Source organism: Octodon degus, unplaced genomic scaffold (genome assembly GCF_000260255.1).
Source record: "Octodon degus isolate 3935 unplaced genomic scaffold, OctDeg1.0 scaffold00171, whole genome shotgun sequence".
Classification (NCBI taxonomy): Eukaryota; Metazoa; Chordata; class Mammalia; order Rodentia; family Octodontidae; genus Octodon; species Octodon degus.
The window spans coordinates 4,741,597-4,757,016 of NW_004524747.1; the positions used below are offsets into that span (position 1 = coordinate 4,741,597).

Consider the following 15,420-nt stretch of genomic DNA (forward strand, 5'->3'; position numbering starts at 1 on the left):
CAGTTTCTATGTATGTCTCTGTATGAGGCAATGTGGTTGGGTAAGAGATTCAATTCTCCATCTTGTTCTCTTTCTTGTAGATCCAGTGGTAGGCTGAAGTTCTGCTGGCCACCACACTCAACAGGTCTACACTCAGCCCGGAATCATCCAGCACCCCTGCCATCATCCTCTTACGTTTCTGCCTTGTGTACATTACTATTGAGACTGTCTTCAACAGTGCCTGGTGACTACTGAATTGGTGATCAACACGGGTCTTGGTTTACAACTTATAGTTTAAATTTCAAAAGATCAGGATTAAGCATATAGTCCTCTAACTGTTCTCTGAATGTGATTTTGCCTATGATTTATTGAGGGGCATGTAACTTGGCTTTTTGAAATTTGTATCATGACTGGTACAGAGTTTGAAAAGAAGCCTGAGGAAGAGGTTGTTAGTGTACCTGAAACAGAGAATGAAGTCCCCCTGGTGGTCAGACCTAAGGTTAGGACCCAAACTCAGGTAATGACTGGAGCAAGGCCTAAAACCAAGACCAAAGTTATTCCTGGAATATGTTCTACAGCTGAAACAAGGGCAGTGGGTAGGGCATATACTAAGACTAAAATCAAAACGATTCCTGGGTCAAGATCCAAAGATGATGCCCATGTGTGGGCTCTGAGTGAGTTTGGGACTGAGTCAATGTCAATGACAGAGCAAGATTTGCGGACCAATGCCGTAATCTCTCCAGTAGTCCGTACTGATTCTGAGTTGGTTGCTAAAACTAAGTGCCTTTTTATGGATAGAGAATTGGTTAATATAGACAATGAGACCTTTCCTGGAAAGAATGTTAATTTGCAAGTAGGATTCCAACCTTCATTGGGGTCAGGAAATACAACTGATACTGAGACCTGGAGTTTCCCCAGGCTTTTATCGAAACCAGACCCCTCTCACAATTCTGTGAATTCCTGTTTCTGGAGTCAAGAAGAGGTCAATGTAGAATTTCATCCGAAGAGCAGGGTAAAGACTGGTACCACATACAGGCACATGCCCAAACAAGAGGCAGCTGACTATTTCAGGCACAAAAACAAACAGGATCTTTATATTGTGTCTAGTAGTTTTGGTTCCAATGATGAGTCTGCTAAGATATCCTGGTTTAGTGCTAAATCAAAGACCAATTCTTTGTCCAGGTCCAGGGAAGAGGTCAATAGCAAGTCCTGCTTTAGTCCTAAGAGAAAAGACAATGTTGAATTCAGTTCAGGATTTGAGTGTGAAAATGGTATGAGGTCCTGGTTCTGGGATAGAGAGGAGACCAAATACAAGACTGTACCTAGAGCCAGAAAAGAGACCAATGAGAGAGCCCAACATAGTCACAAGCAAGACACTTGCATTGATGTAATGTGTGAGCCTACAGATGTAATAAAAAAAGAGTCTTGGTTCTGTGCTGAAGAAAGAGGTAATACATTTTTAAGGTGTAATACCACAAGAGAGGCCAAAGTGCAAATAGCGGAAAAGGAAGAAGTCAGAACTAGGCTCAAACCACAAGAAAGGTCACAGAAAACAGCCTTCATTGGGACCTGTTTCTGGACTACAGAAGAGTCCACCCTGATGAATATGGCCAGCATAAATTCTAATCCACAATTGGAGGATGAGTCCATTGTTGGTAGTTGGTTCTGGAATGAAGAAGAGGTCAGTATGGAGACTGGGCGCAGCAGCAAATCCAGACCATCAGTTAAGGAAGAGCTTGTTAACAATTCCTGTCTAGGGGCTGGGAAGAAAACCAGTATGGAAATTGGGGCTGAGGTTACCTCTCAATCTGTGCCAGTGGCTAATGATGAAGAGATCATTGTTAGTTCCTGGTTCTGGGCTGATGAAGAAGTCAACGCCAGGTCCAAAGAAGAGGCAATTTTTGGACCTTGGTTCTGGAGCACAGATGAGACCTGTTTAGAATCTGGTGTGGACGTTAGCTATAAATCAAGACCAAAGTCTGAGGGAGAAATCATAAGTCCTTGGTTATGGACTAGAGGAGACAGTATAGATGCTGGGGTTGAAGAAGAGAGTAGCCAAGGGTCTGAAGATGAGACAATATTTTTATCTTGGTTTTGGTCTGAAAACCAGCCTCATATGGATTCTGTGATGGAAGCCAGCTGTGATGTGCCCCAAACTAAGGAGGAGGAGGAGGATTCCCAGTTTGAGTCCTGGTTCTGGGCCAGAGTAGATCCATGTGAGGAGGCTACAGTCATTAACAAGTCAAGCCTGGAGCATGAAGATGCCATTATACCATCTTTGTTTGTAGCTAGAGAAGAAGCCAGTATGAAGTTTGGATTTGGTGCAAGATGCAAATCTGTGGCTGAAGCTGAAGAATCTAATAGTAAGTCTTGCTTCTGGGCAGAAGAACCCTGTTTATATCATGCCAACAGAGAAAGCCAGAAGCTCAGATCAGAGGAGGAAGAGGACACTGCTGATTCAAGGGTCTGGTCTAGAAAATTCACACAACCAGAGGCCCTTGTGGGATCCTGGTTATGGGCTGTGGATGAATGCAGTACAGATTATGAGACTAGACAAAAGACCATGTTAGCAACTGAAGAGAAGATCATGATCACGTCCCAGTTCTGGAAAGAATATAAAGACACTATTATAGAGGCTACTGACAGAAAGGAGTCCAGGCCAGAAGATGAAGAGGAAGACATTGATTCTTGGCTCTGGCCTGAGGAAGAGGATAGTCTTGAGGCACAAACTGAGGGTAGAGAAGAAGGTAGCATAAGAGTTGAAGAGAAGGAGGAATCTGTTTTGGAGTCCTGGGGTAAGCAAAAGGCAATTACAGAGCCTGGATTCTGTAGCAAATATAGTTCCAAAGCTGATGTGGAGGAAGTCATTGTTGGGTCCTGGTTCTCGGAACAAGAAACCAGTCTGGAGACAGTTAATGCAGATATCTTTGAGTCTAAGACTGGAACTGAGGAGGAGGAGGTCATTGTTGGGTCCTGGTTTTGGCCTGAAGAAGCTGATAGAGAAGCTGAGTCTCAGGCAGTAGATGAAACCCAGTCAAGAAGTGAAGAAATAATTTTGGGGTCCTGCTCTTGTGCTAAAAAAGAAGGCAATATAAAATCAGGGATGTGCTGTGTGCCAGAGCAAGCATATAATGAGGAAATGATTGTTGAGTCCTGGTTCTGGTCTAAAGTCAAGACCATTAAGGAAGTTGGAACTGTAGATACCTGCGAGTCCAGGTCACGAGATGATAAAGGGGAAGTTATTGAGTCTTGGTCTAGAGCTACAGATGAAGTAAATAATCAGACTGGTGATAGAAACAGCTGTGAGTCTAAGAAATCACTTGAGGAGGAGGAGGACATAGTGGGGTCCTGATTCTGGGTGGGAGATAAGGCCCATTTTGAATCAAATCCTAGCCCTGTGTACAGGGCCACTTCTGAGGCCTGGGGTTCAGTTAAAGAAGAACCTGAACCTGCACATAGACCTCAGAGCTGGGGGGAGATCACTGTTCAGTTCAAACCTGGTCCATGGGGTAGACTTGGCTTCCCATCCCAAAGCCCTTTTAGATTTCCAAGAGAAGCAGCACCTCTCTTCTCTGAAACATTTGGGGAAGACAGGCATGTGGAGCTTGAAAATGAAGAACAAGAATATTTGCATATTGAACCTTCATTCTCACTTAGTTATGATCTATCCTACCAGTCAGTCCAAGAAATTTGCAAGTGTCTTATGGCCAAAAAGAGTGCAGAGCCTGAGAGCTGGTTCTGCAGCTGCATACATTGTGAACTTAGAATTGATTCTGAAGAATTTGAAGAGCTCCTTTTATTAATGGACAAAGTTCAGGACCCTTTTATTTATGAAATTTGTAAAATTGCCATGGGTAAGAGACGGGCTTCTCAGTTTATCCTAGATTTTATTCATGAATCAGGTGTTGTCTCACTTATTGAAACACAAGGTTTCTGAAAGATATGATTCTTACAGCTCCATCTTACCCAAATCTAAACATGATTCAGACATTTGTATGTCAAGTATGTGAGGAAACTCTTGCTTACAGTGCGAATTCCCCTGAGCAACTGTATGGATTAAGGATAATTAGATATCTCAGTACTGCTATTGAATATCACACACTGGTTGCCAATTATATGTCAGGATTTCTTGCTTTACTAGTGACAGGCAATATCAGAACAAGATTCCGTGTTCTAGAAATGCTACTGAACTTGTCTGAAAATTTTGTCATGACAAAAGAACTACTTAGTGGTGAAGCAGTGTCAGTGTTCATGGGTTTGTTTAATAGAAAAGAGACAAATGGCAATATTGAAACTGTTGTTGAAATATTTGAAAATATTGGCAGCAACATCAGAATAGAGGTAGAATTCCCTGATGATGATTTTAGTCTTAAGCCCCTTATTCCTGCATTCCACAAAATTAAGAAACTTGCCAAGCAACTGCAAAGCAAAATAGACAATCAGAATAATCCTGAAGCAGACCAAGAAAATCATTCTGATTAGTCATTTGCATCTGATTGTCACTGTGTTCTTCAGTCATAATTGTTGAATAATGCTTTGGTTTTCACAAATAGCTGTGTGTTGCAGTGTACCTCTTTCCCCTCCCCCTGGCTTAGCCCACCCTGAGGGCAAGGTTGGTGCAGCATGTAGTGCCAGGGATCAAAGTTCTGTCTGCTGCACCTGCCTAAACTTGCCTAAGCAGGTGCTTTAGACTGCCGAGCTATCTTCCTGTCCCATGCAGTGTTCCTCTTTAATGTTGACACTATCTAAATCTTTATACAAGCTAGCTCATATTTCTGTTGCCAAATAAATCTCAAAACTGAAAACACTGTTTGATATTTGTGTTGTCCAGATTATAATATTTAGTATTTGGGCTTATAGTGAACTGAGCCATCATAAATATGCTATCTTTCTGAATGTTCTTTTAATGTGTACATACCCTATTCTTGTCTGTTTCAATAAAGTTCTATTAAATTTAGCAGAAGTCACCTTTTTTAACTTAAAATAGAAGCTAAGTATAGTAGTACATGCCTGTGTAAACCCAACATTCTGGGAAGCTGAGTTAAGAGGATCCTAAGGAATTTAGTGATTTAGTGACACACTGTCTTTCAAAATAAAGGCTGGCCTCGTAGCTCAGTGTAAAATTGCAGCTCAGTGCAACGGCTCTAGATGCAGTCCCTAGTACTGCAAAATGCACAAAAAAACTGATTCAAGGATTATGTGAATACTCAATGATAATCATACGTGTGATATGTTAATTGTATAAGTTTCTCATCTTTTTTTTTTTTTGGCCTTTTTTTAGACAGGGTCTTGCTATGCAGTTCAGGCTGGCCTTGAGCTCACTTTGTAGCTCAGGCTGGTCTAAAACTAGGAATAATCCTCCTGCTTCACTCTCTCAAGTGCTGGGATTATAGATGTATACCACCATACCAAGCTTTTTTATCATCTTTAATTTTAAAGGTTACAGTTGACAGGTATTAAGAGCATACTTCAGAGAAAAGAACTCACTTAGCTTGGACTGTTGAAATGTAGGAAAGTAGTTGGTGATACAAAGAAAAGCATGGTGTTGGAAAAAGTGTTCTGTGAAAGTATCCTTCTGCCTGCATTTAGTGAAAGGAGTAATTGGGAATATAGAGAATGGTGTAAATATTGAAGAGCTGAGAAGCTGGATTTTGCTTTTAAAATACAAGAGTTTCTCAGTTTATCTTAACCTAAAGGATAAGTATACTCAAAATTGAGAGGAGCCCCAGAATTCAGTTGGGAAAGTAGTTCAGTCATGTTGATGCACATTCCAAGTATTGAGGCAGTTTGCAGCTATTAAAAGGGATAACTGTGCCATGCAGGCCCTGCCTCCAGGACAGGCTGAGAGGGCAATTGAGACTGGGCATGGTGGACATGCCTATAATCCCAACACTTGGGACGCTGAAAACAGGAGGACCACTGTGAGTCTGATCTGTGTAGTGAGACCCTGTAGACCCTGCACTAAATACATAAAAAAATAAAAAATAAAAGTGAAACATAAGGCAATTTATGTATTACTTGATTATGAAAACTTATATGTTTACTCAAAAAATGACGAAGGAATAAGATACAAAAGACTTAATTTCAAAACTGGGCTTATACATAAAACTATGAGACTCTATAAAGGAAATAAACTATAAAATTATCCAAGTTTCCGAGTCTGATGCCTACAATATATCTTACATTCACAACACTTAATCTATGTTCAGAAAAGAACAAAAACATTAAGATTAAGTTGATTAGAGAATCTGCTACAAGGTGGAACACAGTTTTTCTCACTCAGTGAAAGAACCTGACTAACTAATTTTGATTTATCTCAGGGCACAAAGAGATTTTTTTCCACCTGATTCTAGTATATAAATGAACTACAACAAAGACCCTGTACATATTATAGATGTTATCCGAGATCATGCTGGTTTTAAAAATTTGGATTTGAATGCTTTGCTTATCAAGATCAATTTTTAAAATTGATCTTGTATGTTCTTTCATATGTCCTCCAAGCATTGTAAAAAAAATGCTAAAAATGAGTTCATCTCCAAATGTATTAAGAAAAGTCCCTACTCTAGCCTTGCTTTCAGCTATCTTCACTTAGAGGCAGGAGATTCTGCCATTTAAACTGCAATGCTGGTGGCCAGGGAGATGGCCCAGTAGAATAAGCACTTCCCTGGCAAGTGCAAGAGTCTGCATTCAATCCCTGGTTCCATCAAAAAAGTAAAATGAAATAAAATAAAAATTAACCTGCAATGCTGCTGCAGCCAAGCTGTGGTCATATGAAACTGACAGTGGTTCCTGTGACACTGCTCTTGTTTTAACCAGTAGAAAAGAATGTTTACTTCTGTGGAAAAGGGATAGGAAGAACATATGCATGAATATTAAGACAAATAGGATGAATGGCAGAATGTTCTCAGTGACAATTTCAGCATTTGTTGGTAGAAGAAAAAATCGTTTACAAAGTTACAAGTGTCTTAGGTCCAATTTTTATCCATAAGCTTAAGAAGTGGGCTACTATTCTGCAGGATGCAAAAGAAGCAGCTGTTACTATTGGAACAGGGGGCTGTGACCTGGGAAATGCCATCAATGGGAAATGGTAGCTGAGCTTACAGGCTTATGCTTGAAATGCCTCAGACCCACCTACTTCTTTCTGTCATCTGAACATCTTTTCCACACTGTCCTGTGTGACTCTTGGGGAAGGGAGGTGAGCATGTAGAACGAGTTGGCTTCAGGAGCCCAGAGTAGGAAAGCTAATATTAAAGTGACAATTTGTAATTACCTATGGCTCTGGATCTGAGAAGACAGGAATGAGGATGAGAAACATGGTATACGCTAATAGTCTTCCCATCCTGTCAGAACTCTCTACTCTCTGTTTGTCTTATTTAATGACAATATCCAGGCAGTAGAGATGGCTGAGCAGCTCAAACATAGCAAACAGACAAGAGAAGAACACATCTGGCTTTGACTCTAGTATTGTCATTTTGGCTTTTGAAAAGATCCAGAAGTCCCATGATTCCAGATTCAATGATTAACATGTATGAGTATACAGCACAATATTGTTGTGAGCCTGCATTTCTGGGAAGGCACTCAGTAGGAACATCACCATATTTTTTATCACACTTCGTAACACTCAGGTCTTACAGAACTGCTGCGTTAGCAAGAGTGGGAAAATGGAAGCAAGGGGAGGATTTTGTAAGGGATTAAAGGCATTGTGTCCTTTACTGTATTTTATAGTTTGGATATCCTGCCAAAGCCTCATGTACTCAGAAGTGGGGTTGTGTTGAAGATGACTGGATTATAGCGATATGACAGTTGACTTGGTATTTGGAATGTGGGGTCTTGCTGGAAGAAGCAGGTCACGGACGTGACTTGGAAGGGCAAAGATTTCTTCTCCTCGCTTTGCTCTCTGCTTCCTGGCTCCTGTGATGTGAGCAGTTTTTCTACTGCCACCATAGGCCCCGCTGTCATGCTACCCTGCCTTGGAGCTAGTGAACTATGCAGTAAACATGTGATTAAAAATATACTTCTCTCAGTTGTGGGTATCAAGCATGGGGTCTTAGTGACAAGAAAAATGATTAAGATACTGCAATACATTTTTAATATTTAAGTATCAACTAGTTTAATCACCACTTGTGTACTTCAAATGGGAGGGAAACTCAAGAGGTTTGGGCTTTTCATGTAGGATTTCCCACTGGGATAGTCTGAAGTTTTCAACAGCCCAAAGATTTCTTCATTTCAGCTGAAGGGGCTTTCATTCTGAGAGGCTACCTTGGATGTCAAGTTTAGAAAAGTCCCCATCCCACTATGCTCTCGACAACTCTCCATCCATCTTCTATTCCATCTGATGCTTTCTCCCTCTAGGGAAATCCTCTGAGGAGTATCTTTCTGGAATCACATACATAAACTGCTTTGGGCAGTGTCCCAACAAATTCCCCTAAACATAAACGTTAGCAGATGAATTTTGTATATAAAAAATTCCTTAAGGAGATAACCTGCTTGGGCCTCTCTCCTGTCCCTCTCTTGGACAGGAGCTTTCTTTCCCTCAATAAATATATTCTGCTCATAAAAAAAAATCCTTAGAAATCCACTTAAAGTGGTGCATGTCTGTAATCCCAGCTCTTGGGAGGATGTAAACAGGCGGATCACTGAGTCCAGTCTAGTAGTGAGACCCTGAACACCCTGTAGACCCTTCCCTAAAATATAAATAAATAAATAAATAAATAAGCTTACCTGGCAGGGGAAATGCCATGATCAGAAATCCACTAAAAATGTTTAAAATTTCAGTAAAGTATTATGATCAAATATTATTGTATAAAATTCATTTTCTTGCCATACAGTAGTGTCTTGGTTACTTTTCTCTCATTGCTGGGACAAAATACCTCACACCCAAAATTAAGAAAGGAAAGGGTTATTTAGCTCACAGTTAGTGGAGGTTTCAGTCAGGACTCAGTTGGCTCTAAGGGCAAGGGCAGCCGTTCATGGCAGCAGAAAACAGCAGAGAGCCAAGGGAGGAGCAGCGGCTGTGACAGCTAGCAAGTCTCTCTCCCTTCCTTATATTGTATGCAGGCTATCTTCCCTAGGGTGGTGTGACACATGCATAATGCCAGCATTGGATCATGAATTAATCACAAGTGCTAGAACCCTGCCTCAATGGCATGAGGCTTTAGGGGGCCAACTAAACACAAACCATAACAAGTAGTTAAGATCAAAAACCACTAATGCTTAGTTCAAGGAATCACAATTTTAGCTTTGTACAAAAAAGAAAATAAAAAGAGATAAAGCCATCAATAAAAATAAATTTTAAAAGATAATAAAAACTGCACTAAGTATAAAAATAAAACTATAATGACCAGGTTCCACCAAAAAGAAAAACTATAATGAAACTTTGAAAATAAATACAGTAGTATCAAAAAGAATTCTAATAATTGGGGAATAAGTTTTACCAAGAGACTCATTATGGTAGTGGTGAGTGGTACTATTATTATATCTAGCCTTTGACTTCTAGACCCAGGAATCCAATGTGTAGGAGAGGTAGTAATGTATATTGGACTCTGATTCAGAGCACATAGAGCCTGCTGGAGAACTTGGCCACAGCTATGCAAGATACTAATATCTACTTGGATTACAACTGCATCTCAAAAAGGTCAGTCCACCTTTCTCAGCCCATTTCTTTCTAGATGATAGTTAACATTCTAGATCCAGCGAACTCCATAAGTATGAACATCTTGACAAACTTATTCAGCAGTGAGGTACATTCTGTGGTCAGTAGCATGATGATGGATGAGGCATTTTGTTAGCCTTAGCAGGATTACATAAATATCAGGAAGTCAAATCAGTAACCAAAGCATCTGTTGCAGTTACAATAGAGCATTGCGCCTTTCAAGATGGAAGTAATCCTATAAAATCAAACTGACACCAGGTTTCAGGGTGATCATTCCTGGAAATGGTGCCATTTTAGGGACACAGTGTTGGTCTCTGCTGCTGGAAGATTTTTGCATTCAACAGTGGCTGTACCTGAGTCAGCACTGGTAAGTTGATATATATGTGCCTCAGCCTGTGCATAATTTTTATGCCTACCACCATGGTCATTTTGTTCATGAGCCCACTGAGGAATAACAGGCCAGCTGAGGAAAAATGTTGACTATTCATCCACACAACGGGTTATCCTATCTACTTGATTTCTAAAGGACTCTTTTTCTAAGGTCACCTTTTAGTCAACATTTACATTGGACATAAATATCTTTACATGGTTTTCCCATATGGAGAGAATTATCCATATATTCCTCCAAATGTCATTGTCACCAATTTTCCACTCATGTTTCTTCCAAATCCAAGAACATTATCTTAGTTATTTTCTCATCATGGGGAAAAAATAAGCAACACTTGCAACTTAATGGAGAAGTTTATATTGGCTTATATTTTAGTCTATAGGTGGCTGTCTCTACATTAGAAAGGTATAGTGGAAGGGTCTGACAGAGAAAAATTTCTTATTTCATGGTGTGCAGGAAGCAGAAAGGAGGATCTAAGGAGAGATAAAGTTTAGCAAGTTGCATCCTCAGTGATCCATCTCATCTCCAGCCATACCCAACACCCCAACTGAAAACCAGATATGCCTCTCCAACAACACAATCACTTTCCAAACTCAGGAGACTGTGGAAGACGTTTTATCTAAACAATATTCTGCCTTTGGCCCACAGAAGACATAAGCAATTCTTCATGCAAAATATATTTAGTTCATCTAAAAGTCACTACAGTCTTAACAGCTTTTGGAATGGTGGAATGTCTGAATCTAAGGTTTTCCCCTAGACTCAAGGTAAACTCTTAGCTGTGAGCTCCTGTAAAAATTAAAAAGAAAGTTAAACATTACTGACATACAGAGGCACAGGATTAATACTGCCATTCCAAAAGAGAGGATTAGGTGTCATCTTCATTATTTTTCTCATTGGTGAGACAAAATATCCACCACCTAAATTTAAAGAAGAAATAATTTATTTTGGCTCAGTTTGTAGAGGTTTCAGTCCATAATGAGCTGGTTCCAAGGCAGGATGGCATGGCAGAGGGGCATCACAGAAGATAAAAAGTTTCATGGTACGATAGAAGGCAAGAAGTAGCAAAAGCTGAAAATACCAAACAGTGTCAACATCCCTCTTTCTGTCCCTTATAATCTACCCAGGCTACACACCCTTAGGGCAGGTAGCACTCACACACAGGGCAAGACCTCCAAGGGGAAGTACCTGAACTATGCCAAGAACTATGCCATACCCAGAACTATGCCAAACCAATTAGTGGACTAATTTAATATTCATGCACCCTCAACTCCAGCATCACATAGCTCATCCTAATATCACACACTCTAGATCCTATTATCTCTGATAAGCCCCACTTATAACACATGATGTATTGGAAGGACACCTAGACACAAGCCATAGAAAGAAACTGGACAACAACAGAACCAAAAACACACCAGGGAAAACATGAAATTCCATATTTCCAAGCACACTACCCAAGGCAATTTGTGATGACAAGATATAGAGTGGAAAGGGCTTGAGTGACCCTACCTATGGGGCATTACTGGTGGTTGTTGCCATCATGGCTTCTCTCTTGGGCTGATTTTCCTCATACTTTGTGTCTTTCCTCAGATGCCCCTTGTTCCTGGCTTCTACAAGTTTTTTGGATATGTACTGTACTTTTGGATTCCGTCTGTTACACACAGCATCCTGGCATGGGAACATTGCCTGGTCTTCCACACCTTCTGAAATATGGGTAGAAGTCTTCCTGATCCATAATTCTTGCATGCTGCATGCCTGTACCACGTGGACAATTCCGATGTCTGGCACAAGCTCGTGTACCAGCCTGGCTCACTTGTGTCTGATTGGCTATATGGCTGAGTGCTATGAACTGAATCAAACTCCCTACACAGTCATTCTGGAGCACAGTGTCCTGAAGCTCTCAAAGCAATTTCTTTTACTTCTATAGGTTTTTTTTCTGCACTGAATAGAGCCTTGCTGGTTCCTCTTGTGTCTTCAAGCCAGCTTTCCTATTATCCTGATGTAAAGTATTTGGATTCTGTGTAATACTAACATTTTAGCAGCCAAGTTCTCCACAGCTTCTTCCTTAAGGAAACTTCCTAATGGAAAAACTGAAACCTTATTAAATGGGTGTCTCAGTTACTCTTCTCTTGTTGCTGGGACAAATACCTGACACTCGAAGGAAGAAAACGTTTATTTAGCTCAGTTACTGGAGGTTTCAGTCTATACTCAGCTGGCTCCAAGGGCAGAGCAGCACATGGCAGAGAGCAGCAGTTCATAGTAGCAGCAAGGAGCAGAGAGCAAAAGGGAAGAATAGCAGCAACAATGGCTACAGAAAGCAAGTCTGTCTCCCTTAAGTTGCATACAGGCTATGTGCCCCAGGCTGGATGTAGTATTCATATCCATAATCCTAGCAGCACTAATACCCATAATCCCAGTGGATCATGAGTTAATCACAAATTCTAGAAGTCCACCCCATGACTTACATGAGGCTTGGGGGGGGGACAACTACACACAAACTATAACAATGGGCTTTTTGCTCATTTCACACAGATCTTACTAAAACCAGGAAACATTAATTATACCACAGCCTGAATGTTAAACAGCTCTGAAGTTTTCTATAGCAGATTAATTAGTCTACCTACCTTAGCATTAGTATTCTACAATATCAAGATATGGGAAAAATGTGGCCAGTTTCTCTCCCAGGGCAGAAAATACACATGGTCTATAATCCAACTGAAAACCTCCTGAGTCTAGCCTTTACTGTCTTGATTTTTTTAACTGTCTGCATTTCTATCTGCATTGTCTTCTGGTCTTCTGAACTCTGACAAGAATTTCCAGTCAAGTTTGGCTTACAACTCTCTAAGAGTGCTTCTCTAGTTGTCATCTTCAAACCTTTCTAAACTCATGTGAACCAGTTCCAAAAATTTCTCAACCACATACTCATGTACAATCCTGGAAATGACCCAATTTCTCTGGCAACAAAATTTGCCTAAGCCACTTTCTCACTGTTAAGACAAAATACACAAACCCACAATTTAGAGGAGAGGTTTATTTTGGCTCATAATTCAGTCCATGTTTGGCCAACTCCACTGCAGGAAGGCACAGTGTATAGCATGGTGTATATTATATATACGTACACATATATGTTAAATGATATTCAGATTCATTAGGTAAGTTTATAGCAGAGTTAAGAAAGTCCACAGTGCCATCTGTGCATTGGAGATCTGGAAGATCCAGCAGCTATTCAATCAGAACATGAAACTGGAAGGTATAGAAAAAGAGAGATAAGTGATACAGTATCAATCTGAAAGACCAAAGGCCTCAAAGCTAACTGGACAATCAAGAGTATGAATCTGTATTGGAAGACTGAATGTATATGTCCGCAAGTGACAATAGCTAAAGATACGCCTGATTAAGCAGAATGAAGATTTTATTTTTGTACTTCATGGATGTAGTTTATTCAGAAAATGTGCTTCCTGTTTCTATATAGCTTTTGTACATGACACTTTGATAGTTTAACATTCTAAATACATTTTACACTCAACATATGTGTTACATGCAATATATATATGTATATATGTATATATATAAAACAAATAAATGCTGCTAGAAGCTAATGGTATAGGCCTGTTACTTTATTTTTTATATTTGAACTAGTGACAATATTAAGTAACTTTAGCAATAGTTGTGATATCTATAGATTTTTTTAAAAATAATTCTATTGAAAAACAAATAGCAATGAGACAGTTTCAAAACCGATTACTAGCACAATTTCAATAATTAATACATTGCATATTGTTATCTTAGTGGTTATTCATTGTACAAGATGCAGACATGATATCCTGTCCACAAACACTATTAGAACAAGTCTCTCTATTCACTGAATTAACAGAATGCAGCTGTATATCCTAGCTATTTTGAGTATACAGATACAAAATGGTCGTTCATTTGTATCCCCATTTTTGGTTAGTTTTGTCAGAGAAGGGCATTCCATCGTCATTGAAATATTGTAGGTGCGTAAATTCAGCAAAAATATTCCAATATAGTCCAGTAGTCCATAATAGTAGTGGGTTTTCCATAAGACTGGCGATGTCAGAAGTTGTTGACTTGAGCCTTTTATGGCTCAGCATATTAATATGGCTTTACTTACTATACTTCATTTTTACATTTTTCTGCTGGATGGTTAAGACCAAGATAAAGCAAGACCCATATAACACGAAATGTAACTTTTGTATCTGACAAGGTCAGGCAAATCGCCTCAGGATTTATCCTGAAACCCTGTACCACAGTTTGTTGATCCTTTGTCAGTGTCAGCCATGTGGATGAGTAACGGCCATTGCTTGACTAATCTGCTCCCTGTGAAAGCTTGAGAAAATGTTTTCTCTCCATATGACTTTCCTTAGGCACACTGTACATCATTGATCACTTTCCTCTTTGGCCCCATAATCTCCTTGATCAGAAAATTTAGGACACAACTGAGTTACATGGTGTTACAGTACAGGATTTCCTATGTCCCGGGGTCTTCAGTGAGAATGAAGATTTTAAATCGCATAATAACTTACTTCTTCATCTTTCATTTTGTCCAGACTACAAACCAATTGGATGGTGCCACAAACAACTGGAGAGAGTTGCCCCTCCTCAGTTTGCTGAGCTACATGCCAGTCATCTCTGAAAACACTCCACAGACACATTTAGAAGTGTGCCTTACTAATACGATAATCATTTCTTTATCCAGTAAAGTTGACATGTTACAACAAATGGTCACAACTGATAATCATAATACAATTAAAATACCGTAAACATGTATACATGAATAAATCTTAAATGTAAAACTTATTGAAAAAATTTTTAAAAACCTAACAGACAAGTTCAGTAGTTATATGAGGACATATGACATGAAAGACAGCATTATTTCTATAGGGTAGCAATAATTTTAAAAACCCTAATATTTACTGCAATGAGCTAAAATTGCAACTTTGTACAAAAAAGAAAAATGAAGCCCTTAATATAAATAAATAAATAAATAAATAAATAAATAAAATTTTAGTAGGTTAGAAAAAAGATTGTAGCCTGCAAGCAGGCACAGGGGCCGGGGTTTGATGCCCAGACCTGCAGTGCCGGCCCCGCCCCCAGGGCACGCTGAGACAGCAACTGAGACTGGGCGTGGTGGTGCAGGCCTGTAATCTCAGCTCTTGGGAGGCTGTAAACAAGCCGATCACTACAAGTCCAATCTAATAGTGGGACCCTAAACACCCTGAATACCCTTCCCTAAAATACAAAAAAAGAAAAAAGATTATAATAAATATAAAAGCAAAACAATAATGAACTTTTAATGTAACTACAACAATATCCAAAGGCATTTTGTAACTGAGGAATAACTTTTACCAAATATATAATCTTAATACCTCAAAAACTATAA

General features: G+C 39.6%; 1 protein-coding gene across 1 annotated transcript; it reads left to right on the forward strand.

Moving 5' to 3' along the window:
• The first annotated feature begins 385 nt into the window (after positions 1-385).
• Gprasp1 (G protein-coupled receptor associated sorting protein 1) lies at positions 386-4,461 on the forward strand. Its single transcript, XM_004649096.1, is given in 2 exon segments — positions 386-3,899; positions 3,902-4,461. Coding segments are annotated over 2 exon segments (4,074 nt in total).
• Positions 4,462-15,420: the final 10,959 nt, after the last annotated feature.